The 20,396-nt window shown below is 43.0% G+C and overlaps 1 protein-coding gene across 5 annotated transcripts in view; it reads right to left on the bottom strand.

Moving 5' to 3' along the window:
• Positions 1-20,396, bottom strand: part of samd11 (sterile alpha motif domain containing 11) — an 89,961-nt gene that overhangs the window by 49,836 nt on the left and 19,729 nt on the right. For all 5 annotated transcript variants that reach the window (XM_014146020.2, XM_014146019.2, XM_014146018.2 and 2 more), the window contains exon 4: positions 9,346-9,455. In XM_014146020.2, the coding sequence (XP_014001495.1) occupies positions 9,346-9,455 (110 nt within the window). The remainder of the gene's footprint in view (positions 1-9,345; positions 9,456-20,396) is intronic.

Here is a 20,396-nt window from a genome sequence, read left to right as displayed (position 1 = left end):
TCAATGTGTGTGTGTGTGTGTGTGTGTGTGTGTGTGTGTGTGTGTGTGTGTGTGTGTCTAAATTCAGTTTTTAGCCCTACAAGCACATCTGTCATATAGTGAAACATCTCAGTAAGCTTTTTGTGCTTACTGCGATGTGCTTATATAGCTACTAGAAATAAGTTAGTGGCACAACCGAGGGGGGAGGAGAAAGGGCCAGCCAAGAACATAAAATACACTTCAAAGAGGAAAGGAGAGGTTCGGAAGAGGAGGATGGAGGGTATATCCTACCTTGACTGGAAAAAGATGATTGAGTTGTCTATGGCAATTGATATCTGCACCGTTTGATTATTTATTACTTACATGATTCTTACCTGAATACCTACCTTGATGTTTAATTCCATTCGGAAATGTGTCTGATTTGCATACTAGTAACATGATTGTGTAACAATGTGTGCTGAGAGTCGGGAAGCAAGTTCAGGGAGTGAGTGTTTTAACCTCTTGACGGTCGCCTTGGATAGGGGGCGCTATAGCGATTTTTGAAAAAAAACGTGCCCATTTTAAACGGCCTCCTACTCAAACTCAGAAGCTAGGATATGCATATAATTAATACTTGTGGATAGAAAACACCCTAAAGTTTCTAAAACTGTTTGAATGGTGTCTGTGAGTATAACAGAACTCATATGGCAGTCAAAACCCCGAGACAGATCGTAACAGGATGTGGAATTCTGAATTGCGGACTCAACTTCATCACTTTGCCTATAAATCACACTGTGAGCAATGGTTCATTGAGCACTTCCTATTGCTTCCACTAGATGTCCCCAGTCTTTACAAAGTGGTTTGAGTCTCCTACTGTGAAAACTGACTGAATGAGAGGCTGTGGAAAGTGGTCACATGAGGAGGGCCATCACCATTATGACGCCGGCGCCCCTGGCTACCCTCCCATTTCGAAACGTTTAGAAAGACAATGCAATCGTCCCCCTTGAATCTTATTGGAGCTCTGGTTGAAAAAGGCCCTAAAGATTTATGTTATACAACGTTTGACATGTTTGAACGAACCTAAATGAAATAAAAATGCATTTTATTGAAAGAGGAGTCCCGCAGCCGACGGAGCTTTTGGAGCAGCCTTCAGAACGCGCTAACAAGAACAAGCTATTGGGACATAAAGGATTAACTTTTTCGAACAAAAATACATTTGTTGTGGACCTGGTATTTCTGGAAGTGCTTTCTGATGAAGATAATCAAAGGTAAGGGATTATTGACAATAGTATACAAGAGTAGATTTGATATGCGATTGTTCCAAAATGGCGCTGACCTGTAACGGTAGCCTATTTTTCTGAGTATCGCATCCCCTTTTATCGCAAAGTGTGATTACCCAGTAAAGTTATTTTTAAATCTGGCATTGCAGGTGCTTTCAAGAGATGCTAATCTATAAATCTTAGAATGACAATATTACATTTTAAAAATGTTTTCGAATAGTAATTTAGTAAATTGTAGCGCTGTTTCACCGGACGCATTTGAGGGAAAATAGTTAATCAACGTTATGCGCTGATGTAAAATGCTGTTTTATATATAAATATGAACTTTATCGAACAAAATAATGCATGTATTGTGTAACATGATGTCCTAGGAGTGTCATCTGATGAAGATTGTCAAAGGTTAGTGCTGCATTTAGCTGTTTTTTGGTTATTTGTGATGCATGTGGTTGGTCGGAAAATGGCTATGTGGCTACTTTTACGATATACTCCTCTAACATAATCTAATGTTTTGCTTTTGCTGTAAAGCCTTTTTGAAATCGGATAACTTGGTTCGATTCAGGAGAGGTGTATCTATAAAAGGATATAACATAGTCCTATATTTGAAAAAAAAGGATTTTTCGCTGGATGTCGAGCCCGACCAGGGGTTAATAAATAAATGAAACCAACACGTAACACGAACAACGCACAGACATGACCCAGGAACAGAAACAATGACGCCTGGGGAAGGAACCAAAGGGAGTGACATAGATAGGGAAGGTAATCAGGGAGGTGATGGAGTCCAGGTGAGTCTGATGATGCGCAGGTGCGCGTAACGATGGTGACAGGTGTGCGCCATAACGAGCAGCCTGGTGACCTAGAGGCCGGAGGGAGCACACGTGACAGTACCCCCTCCCTGACGCACGGCTCCAGCTGCAGGACGCCGTCCAAAATTACGATTTACATTTTTGCTTAAGTTTTCATGTCCCGAATAAAAATGTAATGTTCAATGAGTTTTTTCATCGCATTTGCGTTAAATAGCAAATGTGCACATGCGCTCTAGCCACCAGCTCGCAGATACAGTGCGGGTAGGCTAGTCTGCATGATGAGATTATGGATAAGAGCAAAAATGTTTTTATTTGTCAAAACAGCTGTCAAGCATCGATCATCATGTCAGAATAAGAACCTCAACATTTATTGGAAAGGAGCATCAAGCTCATACCATGCACTTCCACCACCCTGTGAAGTTCATCATCATTTATTTAATATGTAGCCTAATTTTAACTGAATGGTTTCCCGAATCGTAGTGGGAGGACCACACACCATGTCATCGAGTGACTTCAAGTTTACTTCGATATGATGGTTATTAGATAAATATTTGCGCATAAAGGCATTTACAACCCCATTTCTCGCATAATTAATTGGTACTGACACAAAAAGATCCCACTATGTTGAACAAACAAATGATCTGCCGGCATTTATGAAATTGTACCGAAACATCCTGTTTCCATCAAAGCTATCGTGATTTTTATATACGCTGTGACTTTACTCAAAAACTGTGGATGGAAACGTGGTTAGTGATAAATATTAAGTCAACTGTGAATACAACTGTAATTGAAACTGTACAGCCTGTCAGTCTTCATTGGAGACTACCTGTGCTGGAGGACATCTGCAAGATGGTGCTGGCAGGCTTAAATAATAAATCAAAGTCAAATGAATTGCACCAAGTTGTTGTTCTTTTTGTTTGCTGTCACAATTTACCATAAGGTGTAAAAAATGTCCTAACTAAATTTGGAACTAGTACTTAAGTCGTTTTCTGACCGCATAATTGTTTACTTTTACTCGAGTAGTTTCATAAGAGGACTACTTTCACTATAGTACCATCATTTCTGTGACAGGTCAAAAACTGTCAGCTACGCAGCGGTCTAAGGCACTGCATCGAAGTGCTTGAGGCGTCAATACAGCCCCAGGTTTGATCCCAGGCTGTGTCCCAGCCGGCCGTGACTGGGAGACCCATGAGGCGGCGCACAATTGGCCCAGCATCGTCCGGGTTAGGGGAGGGTTTGGCCGGCCAGGATTTCCTTGTCCCATCGCACTCTAGCACTCTAGCAACTCCTTGTGGTGGGCCGGACACCTGCAAGCTGATTTCGGTCGCCATTGTACGGTGTTTCCTCCAATACATTGGTGCGGCTGGCTTCCGGGTTAAGCGAGCAGTGTGTCAAGAAGCAGTGCGGCTTGGCAGGGTCATGTTTCAGAGGATGCATGGCTCTCGACCTTCGCCTCTCCCGAGTCCGTACGGGAGTTGCAGTGATGGGACAACTACCAATTAGATATCACGAAATTGGGGAGAAAAGGGGGCAAAATTGTGGACAAATTCACCTACCTTGGTAGCACAATGTCCTGTGCTGTTCACATAGACAATGAAACAAACATCAGGATCCCCAAGGCTAGTGCAGCCTTTGGCCATCTGCGAGATTCGGTGTGGGAGGAACAGGCATCAAACTGGCAACAAAACTGAGGGTTTACCAGGCATTTATATTACCGACCTTTATTTATGGCTGCAAAACTTGGACAGTCTACAGTACCAACGCCATACCAGGACACTTTCACCTGAACTGTTTGAGGATGCTACTGAGGATCAAGTGGCAGGACAGAATCCCAGACACTGAAATCCTCAGCAATACCAAATTGACGAGCATTCCCACACTGCTTATGAAAGCACAGCTCAGATGGGTGGGCCATGTGACCAGGGTGCCTGCAACCCGTCTCCTTAAGCAGATCTACTTCCGAGATATGAAGAATGGGAAGTGAGCACAAGGTGGGCCCAAAAAAATGCTTTCAAGACACCCTGAAGGCCTCCCTCAAGAGCTTTAACATCGATCTAAACTAATGGGAAAGCCTTGCTCAGGATCGTCCCACCTAGCGGAATCTCATCCAGGATGGCGCTACCACCTCTGAAACCAGCAGGACCAAAAATGCCATGGTGAAGAGAGAACAGAGCAAGACCAGTAATAACAGAGCCGTCGGTCAGGAGACTCTACCAAAGTACCATGTCCAGTGTGCCAAAGAGTGTTCCGGGCTCAGATTGGTCTCATCAGCCATCTGCGCACTCACCGTACCCCAGACTCAACCCAATGAATCGTGTCATAGTCATCATCAACCTATGATGGACGATCAAGAAGGTGTGTGGGGTTTAATAGGAGTATGATGGACCAAGATGGTACTAACACTCCTTTTGAGGCAAATAATACCCTGTTAAAAAGAAATTCGGCCTTTTAAACACACAAACACAAACCTCCCTGAACCCCCACCCCCCTCCCCGACACACACATCGTCATCTCCTCTATAACTACGTCTGGAAGTCTGAACGAAGAGAAAAAAAGTGATAAAAAAACACCTTATCCGCCCGTTAGTCTTTCTGGTCTGACCGCAGAGCCAAGGTTTACAGTTTCCACAGGCAGCCAGACGCTAAGCCCGGCGCCCCTGCTCTCTCCCATCCTCCTCCCCATTCCCTCCCTCCCTGCCTCCCTCACTCTCCCTCCCACAGCCCCAGAGTAGCCAGAGGCCTGGGAGGCGTACGGTGGAGGGAGGAAGGGAGGAGAGGAAGGAGGAGGGGGGGGAGTCAACCCTCCTGTCTGTCCCTCAGATTTAATTAACGGCCCACTCCGGCGCGGAGACGGCCCAGCAGCCTGCTTCCCTTTCCTTTGACGCACACAGACACACGCACACACTCACACACTGCCGCCACACCCGCTGTCTGCCCTCCCCTGATACCGGCACCACACTCATTCATCGCTCTCTCTCTGTCTCTTTCTCCCTCTGTCTTTCTCCCTCTCCAAACTTTTCTTCCGCTACACCTATCCCCTTCTCTCTGCCTCTGTCTCTCTCTCCTTTACTTCTCTCTGTCTCTCTCTCCCTCTTTACTTTTCCCTGTTTCTCTCTCCCTCTTTACTTCTCTCTGTCTCTCTGTCCCTCTTTACTTCTGCCTGTTTCTCTAACCACAGGCCTGTTATGGAAGTTAGACAGAGTGGGGAGTGAGCTGAATAAAATAACTGATGCTACAACAGAACAGAGAGCAGTTAGTACTAAACTATAGTATTACAGATGTACAGCACTAGAGTCAGAAGTAATGTCTGTTTGGGGTGCATCTCAAATGGCACCCTATTCCCTATATAGTGCACTACTTTTGAGACCCTGGTCATATAAGGAATAGGGTGCCATTTAGGACCCAGTCTGGGTCTCCTCTGATATCGTCGCAATCCCACCACAGCCAGAGTCACCATTGAAATAGTTGATATATAAACAAAAGTTCACACCATGACATGATAGCTACAGTGCATTCTGAAAGTATTCAGACCCCTTTACTTTTTCCACATTTTGATACGTTACAGCTTTATTCTAAAATGGATTAAATAGTATTTTTCCTCATCAATCTACACACAATTTATTTAGCAAATCTATGAAAAATAAATCAAATTAAATATCACATTCACATAAGTACTCAGACCTTTTACTCAGTACTTTGTTGAAGCACCTTTGGCAGCAATTACAGCCTTGAGTCTTCTTGGGTATAACACTACAAGCTTGGCACATCTGTATTTGGAGAGTTTCTCTCATTCTTCTCTGCAGATCCTCTCAAGCTCTGTCGGGTTGGATGGGGAGCATTGCCGCACAGCTATTTTCAGGTCTCTCCAGAGATGTTAGATCGGGTTCAAGTCCGGGCTCTGGCTGGGCCACTCAAGGACATTCCGAGACTTGTCCCGAAGCCACTACTGCGTTGTCTTGGCTGTGTGCTTAGGGTCATTGTCCTGTTGGAAGGTAAACCTTCTCCCCAGTCCTTAGTGCTCTGGAGCAGATTTTCATCAAGGATCTCTCCGTACTTTGTTCCGTTCATCTTTCCCTCAATCCTGACTGGTCTCCCAGTTCCTGCCGCTGAAAACATCCCCACAGTATGATTCTGCCACCACCATGCTTCACCGTAGGGGTGGTGCCATGTTTTCTCCAGACGTGACGCTTGGTATTCCGACCAAAGAGTTCAATCTTGGTTTCATCAGACCAGAGAATCTTGTTTCTCATGGTCTGAGAGTCCTTTAGGTGCCATTTGGCAAACTCCAAGCGGGCTGTCATGGGCCTTTTATTGAGGAGTGGCTTCCATCTGGCCACTCTACCATAAAGGCCTGATTGGTGGAGTGCTGCAGAGATGTTTGTCCTTCTGGAAGATTCTCCCATCTCCACAGAGGAACTCTGGAGTTCTTGGTCACTACACAATTCTGTCTCGGAGCTCTATGGACAATTCCTTCGACCTCATGGCTTGGTTTTTGCTCTGACATGCACTGTCAACAGTGGGATCTTATATAGACAGGTGTGTGCCTTTCCAAATCATGTCCAATCAATTGAATTTACCACAGGTGGACTCCAATCAAGTTGTGGAAACATCTCAAGGATGATCAAAGGAAACAGGATGCACCTGAGGTCTATTTTGAGACTTAGAGCAAAGGGTCTGAGTACTTATGTAAATAAGTTATTTCTGTTTTATATTTTTAATAGATTTACAAAAATGTCTAAAGCCAGTTTTCACTCTGTCATCATTGTGTGTAGACTGGTGAGGAAAACATGTAATGTAATACATTTTGAATAAGGCAGTAACGTAACATAATGTGGAAAAAGTGAAAGGGTCTGTATACTTTCCGAATGCACTGTATAGCATTTGAAACGGTTTATACCATCATGACAAGAATGGTAAAAAAAAGATTCAAAAGTTTACCTCAAGTATTAAAACTTTTCAAAACTCACCATATACATCTACACTCACCAAAACTGATCTTACCAATAAGGTGTGTTCATTCTCTGTCCTATTACCTCCATGTGTCCCAGTGTTTGCGTTTGTGTGTGTGTGTGTGTGTTTATGTGTTTGTGTGTGTACTTGTTTGTGGAAGTGTGTGTGTGTGTGTGTGTGTGTGTGTGCGTGTGTGTGTGTGTGTGTGTGTGTGTGTGTGTGTGTGTGTGTGTGTGAACATGCACTACTGTGTATGTGAGTGTGTCTCTCTCTAATTTCACCGGCAGACAGAATGTGAGCCAGTGGCTGATGGGATTGGACTTGTTTACAGACACAGATCGAGCCGCTTAGCCACCCTGTTAAATCTCCCTGTAATGCTCAAACTGACAGATTTTAGGCCCAGGCCCCCTCCGGCGCAGGCCACACCGCGCTCATATCTCCCTCCCTCCCCCTCATATCCCCCCCCTCATCCCTTTGTGTCTTTCTCCATTAAGATTACCATTCACGAGCTGATTTCCCCATTAAGCTTAGCAGCCGATTAGACAGGTCTTTTTGGGAAATCCGTCCCAAACAGGGGTCTAAAAACACTGGGCGTCTGAGACTTTAACACCCCCGTGTCCCACGCAAATGAGGAAGGATAGGCAGACACCCCTCCATGCCCTTGTCCCTCCACACCTCCACCCCTCATCCCTTTGTATTAGCAAACTGTATGGGCAATTAAGCTACTAGAGGGATGAGCTCGGAGAGATAGTGTAGAGGACGAGGTGTTGGATTTGTGGGATGATTATGCTACATGTATGACCCTCTGACTAATGGGATGTAGAGGAACAGACCGTCCACGGGGGATAAGGATCTGCACTCTGAACACTGTACTACTTGACCATGGTAAGGGTACTTCTTTATGGGTTAAATCTGTGGTTGGTCAACTTTGTTAGTAGCCCTTGATAAGTTTGTATTGGCTGTTTTAAAGGTAACCAAACCATGGGTTACAGTTTCTCCTGGCCCATAGACTACATTAAGAGTGAGGAACCATCTAACCTCAAGTTGTAGAATCCTGACCTTCCCTTTTAAGATGACCTTTATAAAGGACATTTGACACTAAGGTAAGGGGGATACCTAGTCAGTTGCACAACTGAATGCATTTAACCAAAATGTGTCTTCCACATTTAACCCAACACCTCTGAATCAGAGAGGTGCGGGGGGATGCATTAGTCGACGTCCAAGGCACCCAGAGAGCAGTTGTTGTTGGAGGTTAACTGCCTTACAGCAGAAGTTTCACCTTGCCGGCTCAGAGTTTCAACCCTGCAACGTCTCGGTTACTGGCCCAATGCTCTTAACCACTAAGTTACCTGCCACCCTTAACAAATGTAACATTGATGTAAAGTTTTACCACTTCTTTTTTATTCTGTGACTCACCTCCAGCCTTTAGATTTTTCTTGTGACAAACTGTATAAACTGAAACTCTTGGGTCAGCTGGTCTAAGCCTATTTTTAACCCGCAAACCAGCAGGTCCCCACCTAACCAACATGTGGGACATAGTTTGGATTAAAACAATATATAATTGTCAATTTAAAAGTACAGTATGTCCTTGCAGTAGAACAAGGCCCTTCCAGACACCTCTGACTACTAAAACAGTTGGGGACTTCCGTCATGGCTAATCCCTATTATTGGTAGTGTATGTCTACTGAATAGAAAACACACACACACACCCTAAACACACATATGCACAAAGCATGATATGTAAGGACAAAAAAACAGAAAAGACACAATACAACACACAACAGCTAGAGTATCTAAATACCAATTAACTCTATCGTGTCTAACTTTTGCCATGTTACCCAGAAATATTACACACGTATCTACCTGAAAGCATAAATAACCAACATTCAGTCTCTTTCCGGACTAAAACAGTCTAATTTCGAACTAAAACAATCTGATTCAGAACAACTAAAACTAATGAAACAGTGGCTGGCGTTAGGGGTGTTTAACCGTGGGCCTGTAAGCTGTTAGAAGGCTCTTAGCTTAACACACACCATGGTTCCTTTATGCCCATGAAACTGGATTAATGGCAAACAAAGCTATTCATTTAGTGGTAATTTAAAACAGGGGGTTAAGGAAAAACCTGGAGTGCAATAGAAAAGGCAAAACAATTACATTTAGTAATTGACTTGAGAGCCACCTTCAGGAATCAGTAATACGCTTACAGTAAATTCCCCAATCAAACAAATTACAGAAAATTAAGGGACTAATGCATAATAGTGATTAATTACTCATGCTAATAGAAGAATACGTAACCTCATTACAAATATAAGGAATACGGAGAGAGAAAAATAGAGAAACACACATGTATCCTACCTGTGTGTCCTGTGTTGGTGCTGAGGTCGGTGGCGGGCTGGCTCTCGGGCATGCCGTGCTGTCTGGTGGGGTGGAGGTTGGAGATGATCGTAGAGAGGTCACTGTCACGACTGAAACAGAGTCAGGGGGTTAGCAACACACATTGCTTTACATGACACATTAAAACACAAGGCACACACACATAGTAACACAACATAGCAAAAAGCACACAGAACCCCCCCCCCACAAAACTCCAACAGGGAAAGACACAATGTACCATAACATGGCACAACACAACAGCACATAGCTACAGCTACAGTTAATGAAATGTGTCACATGACAACTCAAAACAGCTCCATTCTACCTCGTCACTCATAACACACTTCATCCTCAGAAGAAGAATCTACTACAGAATTATAACCAAACATAATGCAGGAAATGGAGAGTCTGATCTATAGCATACGAAAGACCACACAAATGCAAGCGTATATCCACACACACAAATCCACCCATCACCACATACAGCTGGGTGCGCACACATATACACGCTTGCGCACGCACACACGCACACACACACACACACACACACACACACACACACACACACACACACACACACACACACACACACACACACACACACACACACACACACACACACACACACACACACACACACACACACACACACACACACACACACACACGTAAGCACACACACATGTAAGCACACACACCTATACTGACCAAGAACCTCTCATCTACCCACTGTATTTCTGTATACTGTAGCAATTGGAATTCAAACAGACTTCATGAGTGGCTAATCAACCTGTGTGTCTATTCTTCCCTTGGCTTGGAGGTACAGTGCATTCAGAAAGTATTCAGACCCCTTGACTTTTTCCACATTTTGTTACGTTAGAGCTTAATTCTAAAATGGATTAAAAAAAACTGTGAGACCAGTCAGGATCAAGGGAAAGATGAACGGAGCAAAGCACAGAGAGATCCTTGATGAAAACCTGCTCCAGAGCGCTCAGGACCTCAGACTGGGGCGAAGGTTCACCTTCCAACAGGACAACAACCCTAAGCACACAGCCAAGACAACGCAGGGACAAGTCTCTGAATGTCCTTGAGTGGCCCAGCCAGAGCCCACACTTGAACCCGATCAAACATCTAAAAGGTCTGAGTATAGGGTCTGAATACATATGTAAACCATGTTTTTGCTTTGTCATTATGGTCTATTGTGTGGAGATTGATGAGGGAAAACAATATTTAATCAATTTTAGAATAAGGCTGTAACGTAACAAAATGTGGATAAAGTCAAAGGGTCTGAATACTTTCCGAATGCACTGTATGTATGACACCCCAATGACAGACTCCTAAGCACCAAGCACTTTTTGGTCTCATCCCTACTCATCTTGAACCTTACAGTAAGATACTTTATTCAACACATTCAGAACTCAACTAAGTCGCTTAAGAGCTTAAAATTAGATTATTGTTCCCCCAAATTCAGATGGGAGAAGAGACCAGTTTGTAGTTTCTGTCTAGATACACTACAGGGATTGTATTTATGTATGTACCTCATTGTTTAAAACATTCAAGTAAAGTAAACTGCAATAGGCCAACTGGAATACTGATCCTCAGTCAGTCTGATTCGCTAAAGGACAGACAGTTCAAATAGTATTTTGTTTACTTCAAATACTTTAGCTGCATTCGACTGAGCTTTCCTGGTGCAATGGAACCAATAACATAGTCCCAAAAGTGCAAAACCTGCCCATCGGGCACTCCAGAACTCAGTGAAAATGTACCTTATTAGGTTACAGGGACGATGCACATTTAGCAACATTTCTGTAAATGTGCCAGTTTGCTAATTTTGAACTGAATTTTGCTGAAAGTATTTGAAAGGAAACTAAATGCCCTCTCTCTCCCACAGTGACACCACTGCCCTAGCCTTTTGTCGAGACCAAACCAGAGGAGGGTTTTAGTGGTTAGGGCTGCCTAATTCCCCACCAACTCCCTCTAACCCAGCAGCAGCAGCCATGGACATAAGTGTGTCATGGAGGTACTTCCACTCAATCTGATTAGAGCTCTGATCGCATTAAACAGCATAATGATGGAAAATAGGCGCTTAGCATTTGAGGGAATATCCCAGACAAATTTCTCTGTCGCTATATGGCAATGGGCAAACATTTTGGTTCACTAAATGTTGAATTGGTTGTTCAAGAGTGACAGCCTCAAGTGTCTTCTTTATTGTAGAAAATACAAAACACAGATAAATCAGATACAGATACATCTCATTAAATTAAATCGTTTTTCCCTGTTTCCTTACATTTGGAGCATCAAGTACAACTGAATATGTCCAAATCAAGTTCAGTGAAGATTCTAGTTACAGTATAACTTTGTTTAACATGAAAACAGGAGCCATGGAACATGATTGCTAACCAGGAAGAGACAGCGGAGGGTGTCACGGTAACGAGGCAGAGTGGCTGGGGATGGTTCTGATTGGTCAGCACTCCGAGGAGGCCACATGGTTTGCGGGTGCTGGATTCTGCCTTTTTACAGCACAATGATTATAGGCTCCAGCTCCGTAATGCCAGCCTGTCGTGCTCCGAGCTGTTATCCAAATTGTACAGAACAGATGCGGGGGAATTTATTTTGTCTGATTCTGACCACGTTGGGTTACCAGTCACTTCTCAGTTAACGGGAGTCAGTGAGTCAAACTCAAAACAAAACCAAACACAGATATAACATCCTGTCTCGTTGCTAAGCAAGTGAGGATGCTTTTGTTGTGCCGGGACATCACACTTTCGGTGACACTAGTCCGACTAAGCCCTAGACCTAAATCAAAATACTTACAAGTTGTAAAGAATATAACATTTTATTTTTTATTTTATTTTTTATTCCACTCAATTCAGAGGTCTACTTTCTTTAGGTTCATAGTCAGACTGCTGGCCAACTCAGATTAACCATGCAACTCAGGTCCGCACTCATCCAAAATTGAGATCCCGTAACTAGCAACTAGCAACTAAAGCCCCACCTCCTCCCTATCACTCAAAGTGATCGTGATAATGTCACACTGAACTTCTCACTGAGGCTACGTGGTTATTATCCCGTGGTAAAGTAGCGGCGCTAAGCTGTGACAAGCAAGGACATCGTTAGCGTTGGTAATTAGCACACTTTTCCTGCTCTGTCCATTGTGGTTGGCTAAAGAGGGACAGCCCCTACCCCACCCCACATGAGTGGCCAGGTCAAGGTCATAATCTGTGCCTAGGGCTATAGGGGATGAACATGGGGAGATGTGGCTGTAAGGGGGGCTGGGCGGGGGGGGGTTAAGACCTAGCCTCCTTACTCAGCTCTCCCTCATGAATTGGGGGGTGGGGGGTGGGGGGGGGGGGTGTAGCTAAGAAGGACATGAGCTGCCGTCTTATCACCCAGGCCGCACACTGGAGACAATCATCTCATCCTCGGCTCATCCCTAAACTGCTCAATACCCCCCTAATCATCTTCAGTTGGTCCAGCCCACAGGACAGACAGACTGACAGACCAGCAGACCGACAGACAGACAGACACCATGACCCAGATGCTACTACTATAATAGCCAGGCCCTAATGCAAGGTAACTTTGACATGGATTACTATGGACACTACATGTATTCATAAACAGCATAGAAAGGAGGTTATTTTCATTGCTTATTGTTTGAGAATCTGAGAATCAGAAACTGGATCCATTTAATCCAATGAGCTTCGAAATCTACTCATCAAAAGATAAATAAAACTTTTAGAGAACATTGTTGTGAGTTTAGCCAGTAGCTAGGTTTCCATCAGATATTAATTCGGATATTCTAAAATCTGCATAAAAACAATATGCGCATTTTCCCACCAGAGATGTGTTCCAATCAAATTAACTTCTTGCGAATAAAAGGATGTACATGATGATGTATTGCACATAAAAATACATTTTGCGGTTAAATTCCCATATACTGAATAAAAAGTTTCCATTGTGTTTTCTACTTTTTTTTGTTGCTTCATATAGCGAGTGTGCCCACCCTGGTATTGGCATGTGCGCTGTAGCCAACAGCACTGTCTGCGCGCAGTTGGCAAGAGCGCACCAAAAGCCTACACGATGAGATTATTACTATGAACAAAAGGGAAAGATTATTTTTATTTGTCAACTGGCAGCCGAGTAACAATTAATAAATCACCAGAATATGACCCCCGATATTTATTGGAAAGGAGCTTCAAGCTCATCACCTTACACTTTTACCACCCTGTGAAGTTCATCATCATTTATTTCATCTGTAGCCTAATAAACTGCATGCTTTCCCGACGAGTCGTAGTGGGAGGACCACACCATGTCATCGCCTGACTCCAAGTTTACTTCAATATGATGGTTATTTTATCAATATTTGCGCATAAAAGCTTTTCCACCGACATTTTCTCGTATAATTCATTTTACCAAGACAAAAAGATCCCACCTTGTCTAGCATATTTAGTTTTGTCAACATTTGGAAAGTTTACTTAAAAATGTTCTGTTTCCATCAGGCCTGTCATGACATTTTTTATCCGATGTCATTCAATTGCATAAAAAGGTTGGATGGAAACCTAGTACGTATAATGCTCTATAACATCCTTTATAATGACTTATAACGTGGTATAACACTGACCATAAGCATTAATAATAACCCATAAGCTGTTATAAAACTCATGAACTACAGCAGGACCCAAACAGAAAATAGCTCCCATAGAAAAGGCTCAATGGGAAAGTTACTGGAACTTCCTCCAAAGGGAGATGGCAGCTGCTGCTCTGACATTACTTCAGGAGACACTACTCACACTCTCCAAATGCCATGAAAAGCATCTTCTCCTGGCATGGGACCAGAATAGCGGAGGGTGACCCCCACGGTGCCACGCTGTGACATTGTCAAAGAGGAGCCGAGGTGACAAAGCTGGAGGGCATCGTGAGAGCTGGCACTGGCTGGCACGGGTTGGCAGTCTGGGCACCCCGATGCCATGTCTGACACCACGACTGAGACCGCATTGACAGACAGGGGTATTGGGGGTGTGGGGATGGAAGGGGAACGCGCACAGCTGCCATGGTGGGGCAGAGGAGTTGTCACGCAGGTGTAGAAAGAGGCAGCTTGCATTCAAAATAGCACCCTATTCCCTATGTACTGTAGTGCACTACTTGAGCACTTTAGTCAAAAGTAGTGCACTCTATAGGGAATAGGGTGACATTTGGGACACACACGGAGAGAAGACAGCCTGCTTGGAACAGCTGGTGCCTGCAGGTATGCTGCTACTGCAGCGCCCTCCCTCCTCCTCCAACCTCAAGACAACAAACAGACCACACAGCCAGCTCCAACCTGCAACTGCAGGTGATCCACAGCCCTTACTCAAGCCAGCCCTGACTCACTTTTAAATATTACCATGTGATATAGGCTCATGCCAATACAAAGGGAGAGCTCAAAAGGAGACCGCTTTAATAACCATTGCTGAATTATCCTCATTCTCTGAATGTAAATAAGATATTTTCTTGAGAGAAACTAACAATTGTGAAAGAAACTTAGGCTTAATGCAAAAACATGGATTTCGACAAATTGTATGTTTTGTTTTCAGACAAAGACTTGTGTTCGTATACTGCTCACATTTGGATGGAAAGACAGCCTGCAACTGTAGCATAGCAAGAAGAGGGAGTCATAAATAAATCCAGAAATAGATACATAAATAAATAACAACAGGCCAGGATATCTCTTGGGCTTTCCCTGTTGTTCCTTACAGAAGCTGATATGGGGTCGATAAGGCTGCAGAGAGAAAGGAAAGTACAATGAAATAAAAGAGTCTGCCATGTGGTTTTCTACCTAGGCTAAACTGAGCCAGAAAATGGTGTCTGAATCTAATCTCAATGTTTATTTTAGTAGATGTATGTTATATCATTGATCAAAACAAATATTCTCCCAAAGGTCCTATGTGATATCAGATGTTGTTTCGATTATGATCTATTATGATCTATTATCTAATATTAACTATAGACTGAGTTGTCACTTTGTGCAGAGGCGATATTACGTTTTACAAAGTAAACGTATGGGTCCAATGACCATGATAATTTGGGATTCGATTAAACAATTCTTCAAAACAGGGACATAGATTCAAAACAGAACAAGATTCTTTAGGACTTAAACCCTAAAAAAGGCACGAGGGTAGGTTTCCTATAGTACATAATCAAACAGCGTTTTTGAACAGCCCCCTGTTTAAGGTACAACCCTCCATATGTTTAAATGGAGAGACAGTGACTCCTGAGCATCTTTTGCTTGCCCCCCACACACACACACACACAGCAAGCGCAGTAAGAAGACAAATTCTCAACTTCCATGTGTGGAAAACTCTGTTCTTGCTACAAACACCTCCTAATCTGTCATTGGATTGTTGGAACCCTGTTGCCATGGAGAAGCGGTGTGAAAGGAGCAAATAAGTCTTCAGCCTTTCTTCAGAAAGCTTGAAAAAACTTTATGTTCACTAATTAGTGCTTTCGGTGAAAGCCCTTTTCAGGAATTCTTCTGTCGCCATAATGTCCCCTTGCTGGCTTTAACCTTAGACACAATTCACCAAGAACACCATAAGAGGAAAACTTCAAAGGAGTAAGAGAAAGGTTAACCCTAAGCATTTGTTAGCTGTACGTATGTCATACGTGATACAATGTCAACATGAACCATACAGTACTATTATAATATTCATAGCTTTTGGTTTAGGAGCAAATAGCTGTCTATAAGGAGAGGAGCAGACACAGGCCAACCTCTATTGATGGACTAAAAAATGAAACTTAAGAAAACTGTCTGGACAATTCTAAGACAATGCTATAACTGAGTATAGGGCTCATACCTATGTCTGCCCATTCCTCCACTACACAACTGTAAACACACATCTTTCAGTCTCACCTACTGGTTTTAAGGAATGCTACCTCCAACAAACTTTATTTTTGCGGAGCTGAGGTTACCCCTCAGCGAGCATTATTGTTGCATCTACATAAATAAATTCACAACAATTACATTTTCTCTTTCTATAATACAAAAAAATGACATAAGACAAAATTCTAATTTATGCAGTGAATAAATTCCACTTCAGTACATACCAGCCTTGTCAGGTATCGTTATGCTAGTAGAGGTTGTGCAAGTTGGCCCTCCCCCTGGGTTCAAACTCTAGCACCTTGCACATGAAAAGTTATCTCTGCTATCCAGAGAGGGCCTGGACACCTTGCAGGAACTAGTTCCACCTACACAGAGTCACAGCGTAATGTTGTGGTGGCTATGTTAGCATCCGGCAGTTCGCGGAAGGCTATGCCTGGTGGAAATGGGTATGGCAGCTTTGTACAGTTACCTCTCTCTCTTTGTTCCCCTGCGGAAGGGCCTGCCACCACCACCCTCATGACAGCCTCCCTCCTCCCATTTCCTCCCATGTAATCTACTTAGACATTTATACTACACAAATAATACTGCTCTTTTCCCTTCAATAAGAAATGGGGGAAACGTTTTGCTTTTGAAATAGGAATAATTGTATCGTTGTATATATGAAATAGAAAAACATTACATAAACGCACGACTTAGTGAGATTTCCAGGGTTATAGACGTATGTGTTGTGTGGCTTTTTTCTCCAGAGGGTGCCACCTAAAAGCCCGACGTCAGCAGGTGGAATTTATTTAACCCTCTCCCTCAGCATTTTGGAGTCAAAACCTTGTTATCTACATGACGTCCAACTCAAACAATACTCAGGTAGGCTTTGTTTTCCCTTGAGTATAAGACACCTAAGCTACCACCGTCAAATATTTAGTGACGAATTTGATTACCGATTGCCTCAATACACTTGCAAGCCACTCCATGCAACAACAACATAAACGATTGAATATCTGACTAATCATTAAACACCTTTGTCTCGCTGTATTGGAAGCTTCTGTTTCTATGGTATTTGTTTTCTGATCAGAATCTAGTCTCCTCCCTATTCCCTGGTTGTGTCTTTGCAGTTTGAGTTAAGGGAGAGAGGGACTACCCCACACATCGAAGACATTTAACTTTTGTTCCAGATGCGTCGGGTTGGACCATTAATCATTGAGTGGGTTCCCCCGGTTTCTCTGTCCTGGTTCAATCAAGCCACAGGGGGTTTGCCGGGTTCTAAAGTGGCCCGGGCACTCTTTGCTTACTCAGCAGGAACGATGCGCAGTTCTCCGCACTGTTCTGGTGGGCCTACTGAACTAATCACCTGTAAAGCCGATGGCCATTAACATTAATCCGGTTAAAAGATATAGAGCTCTCTAATGAACTTGACAAGTCCTCTTCAAGGATGACAACACCTCCGAAGACCTTTCTGACAACTAGGAAATCCTGTTACTACATAGCCACAGTACCTTAGCCTGATCCAAGAGCCTATTCCTCTGTGTTATAGCACGTCCACGCGGTAACATCCAAACCATTTAAAAAGTGCTAGGTCAATATCTGATTGTTTCAAATATTTTTGTAATTTTGAAAGGAAAATATGAATGAACGTTAAATGGTCTATAGGTCGAAGGTATTTCACTTTAATATTCTTTTAACCTTGATGAAGCAACTTGGCAAGGGAGTTGAGGTCACAAAAACAGTAAACTCCTGATGAAACCCTAAATTGATGTACAAGTGGACCATACCACAATGCTTTTCAATTTAATCAGGTATTTTTCTGCATCAAGATGAAAATAACATAGTATAATTATCACAACTGAATATGTTGCAGGATGTACCCAAGTGCGATGTGACACAATGTTAGCGAGAATCCTGATGATGTGTGAGGTAGAGAATAGATGAGGTAGAGAATAGACACACTCACACGTATGGACAGCATCCTGTATTTTTCACCATCCATTGACCAAATCCAATTTGTTAAGACCCCTCTACGACTCACTTACTGGGTCTGTGGTCAATAGAAATCAGATTTCCTTGATTGGACATCCCATTATCCCTTTTGCTCAGACCCATTGCATTTGGAGTAAAGTAGGGTCGAGACGGATGCCCGGGACAGATCGGAGCTGTGGCTCCAGCGAGTCCGCCGCCTTTTAAAGGGTAAAAGCCTGACATATTAGTCATAAGTGTTCTTTAAATTCATTATCATCTTAACACGCGAGCGGCGCATGTGTCAGGGGGGGAAATAAGCCTCTTTAATGAGGTTAGTGGATCCATTTAAAGCTTTACAGTTGCTGTGCTGTCCTCCATGTCACACACCAGTCTCGAGAAGGCAGCAACAGCAACATCTTCTCCTTCAATGAGATTGCACAAGTCACTTCTCATGCAGTGAGCGTTAAAATGAGTTTCACTGAGGAAGTCAACGAGCAGATACTATTAACATTTCTGACAAGCTTGGCTGGCAACAAAACGATACAAATCTCTTTGTGTTCCTCATATTTGCATGCGCAAAAAAAAAACACACATTTTATGTGGATAAAAGTTAAAAACAGGATTTGGGTATTTTTATTCCCAATTCCTTTGATTCTATTTGACTAGCATAGCACACACAAAAGTGGAGTATGTCACCTCACCTGTGCTGGTGAGATATGTGAGCCTTTTCAGGAAAATAGGCATATGTTGCACGTCACTACTTCACAGCAGAGGCATTTGAACGTAATTATAATTTTTTTTTTCAAAATGCGTTTTTTGGAACCTTAATACCAACTTGTATGCCATCTGTAAACACAAATGAAATTGTTAAATTAAGAGTGTAGTTGGTTTAGCCACGGAAAAAGACAGGAAGCTTCCCGCTAGCCATTATTAGCTGAGATAATGGATGGGCTGGACATGCCGAGGAGTTCAGATTGGTCTGCCATGTAGCGTGCTTCTGTCTATAACATGAGCTGCTCAGTATGTGTAGGTAATCCTTTCTACCGCTACTTTTTTGAAAGATATCATGAAGAACGGCAAAAGTGTTGCTACTGTTCGTCACTTTCTGGAGGATGATCGTGCCATGCTGATTCTCTCTGACTCTGAAAATGAATCAGACGATGAGGAAATCCCTGATTTAGGTACAAATATTTTAATTGAACCATAAATTGTAGTTTTCTGAAACGGCGATCAACAGTGTTGTTGTCACGGAAAAATACTTGAAATCAGTGGAATTCCCGGTGGAAGCAGAGTATGATAGCTAAGGAGATGGAGAAAATTCTGGCATTTGATTGCAAATATGCAGAGGGAGTCGAAAAGAGAACACACCGAAGGCTGTTGTATAAAACACCTGTCTCCAGATTACATCCTCAAACTAAGGACAACCATGGCATTCGTGATAGAGAGAGAGAAGCGTTCATCCATGTATACGGGTAAGGGAGTCTAGCTAATTTCATTTTCAGATATTATAAGTTTCTAATTTTGTCAGAAAGTTATTTTCATTGCAAATGAAAGCATACTGTTAGCTAGCTAGCTAACATTAGTTCGCTGGCTCGCTAGCTAACATGCATGGTGGCTAGCTATGACAATCAGTTTGTATTGTTAGTAGTATGGGTTGGGATTATTGCCGCATTCAAAACAACTGAACTTAGAACTGGGAACTCAGAAATCTCCGACTTCAGTGCGTTCAAAAAAACGAGCTCCGACTGGGAAAAATAGTTTTGAACGGTCCTCCAACTCGGAATTCCAACTCGGGAACTCAGACCTCTTTCTAGAGCCCCGACTTTCCGACCTGAAGATCACTGACGTCATGATTTGACCTCATATTTTTCCAAGATCCCAGTTGTCCTAAAATAACCATTAGGTTCATTGTTTAGCTAGCTACATGTCGAAAATACCAGATGATTACCTGACCCATCATGCTAGCCAGGTGTGTCTGTGGGTGATTACAATCTATTGTATTTCATGAACATGTGTACATGTCTAGACAATGGTGACCCATCCACTTAGCTAAATGTGGCTGGGCCTACTACTTTCACCCCTTTTAGTCTTGAAATATTTGGTTGTTTACTACATTACCTTACTCTGTTTAGCACATGGCCTCACATGTGAATCCTTAAAGAGATGGGTGGGGCTCAGGCTTTAGAGGGTGTGAATGAATCTGAATGGGTGTAGACAAAGAAGA

Source organism: Salmo salar, chromosome ssa15 (genome assembly GCF_905237065.1).
Source record: "Salmo salar chromosome ssa15, Ssal_v3.1, whole genome shotgun sequence".
NCBI lineage: Eukaryota > Metazoa > Chordata > Actinopteri > Salmoniformes > Salmonidae > Salmo > Salmo salar.
The sequence above is the reverse complement of the archived record's forward strand: the minus strand, read 5'-3'. Positions and strand labels throughout refer to the sequence as shown.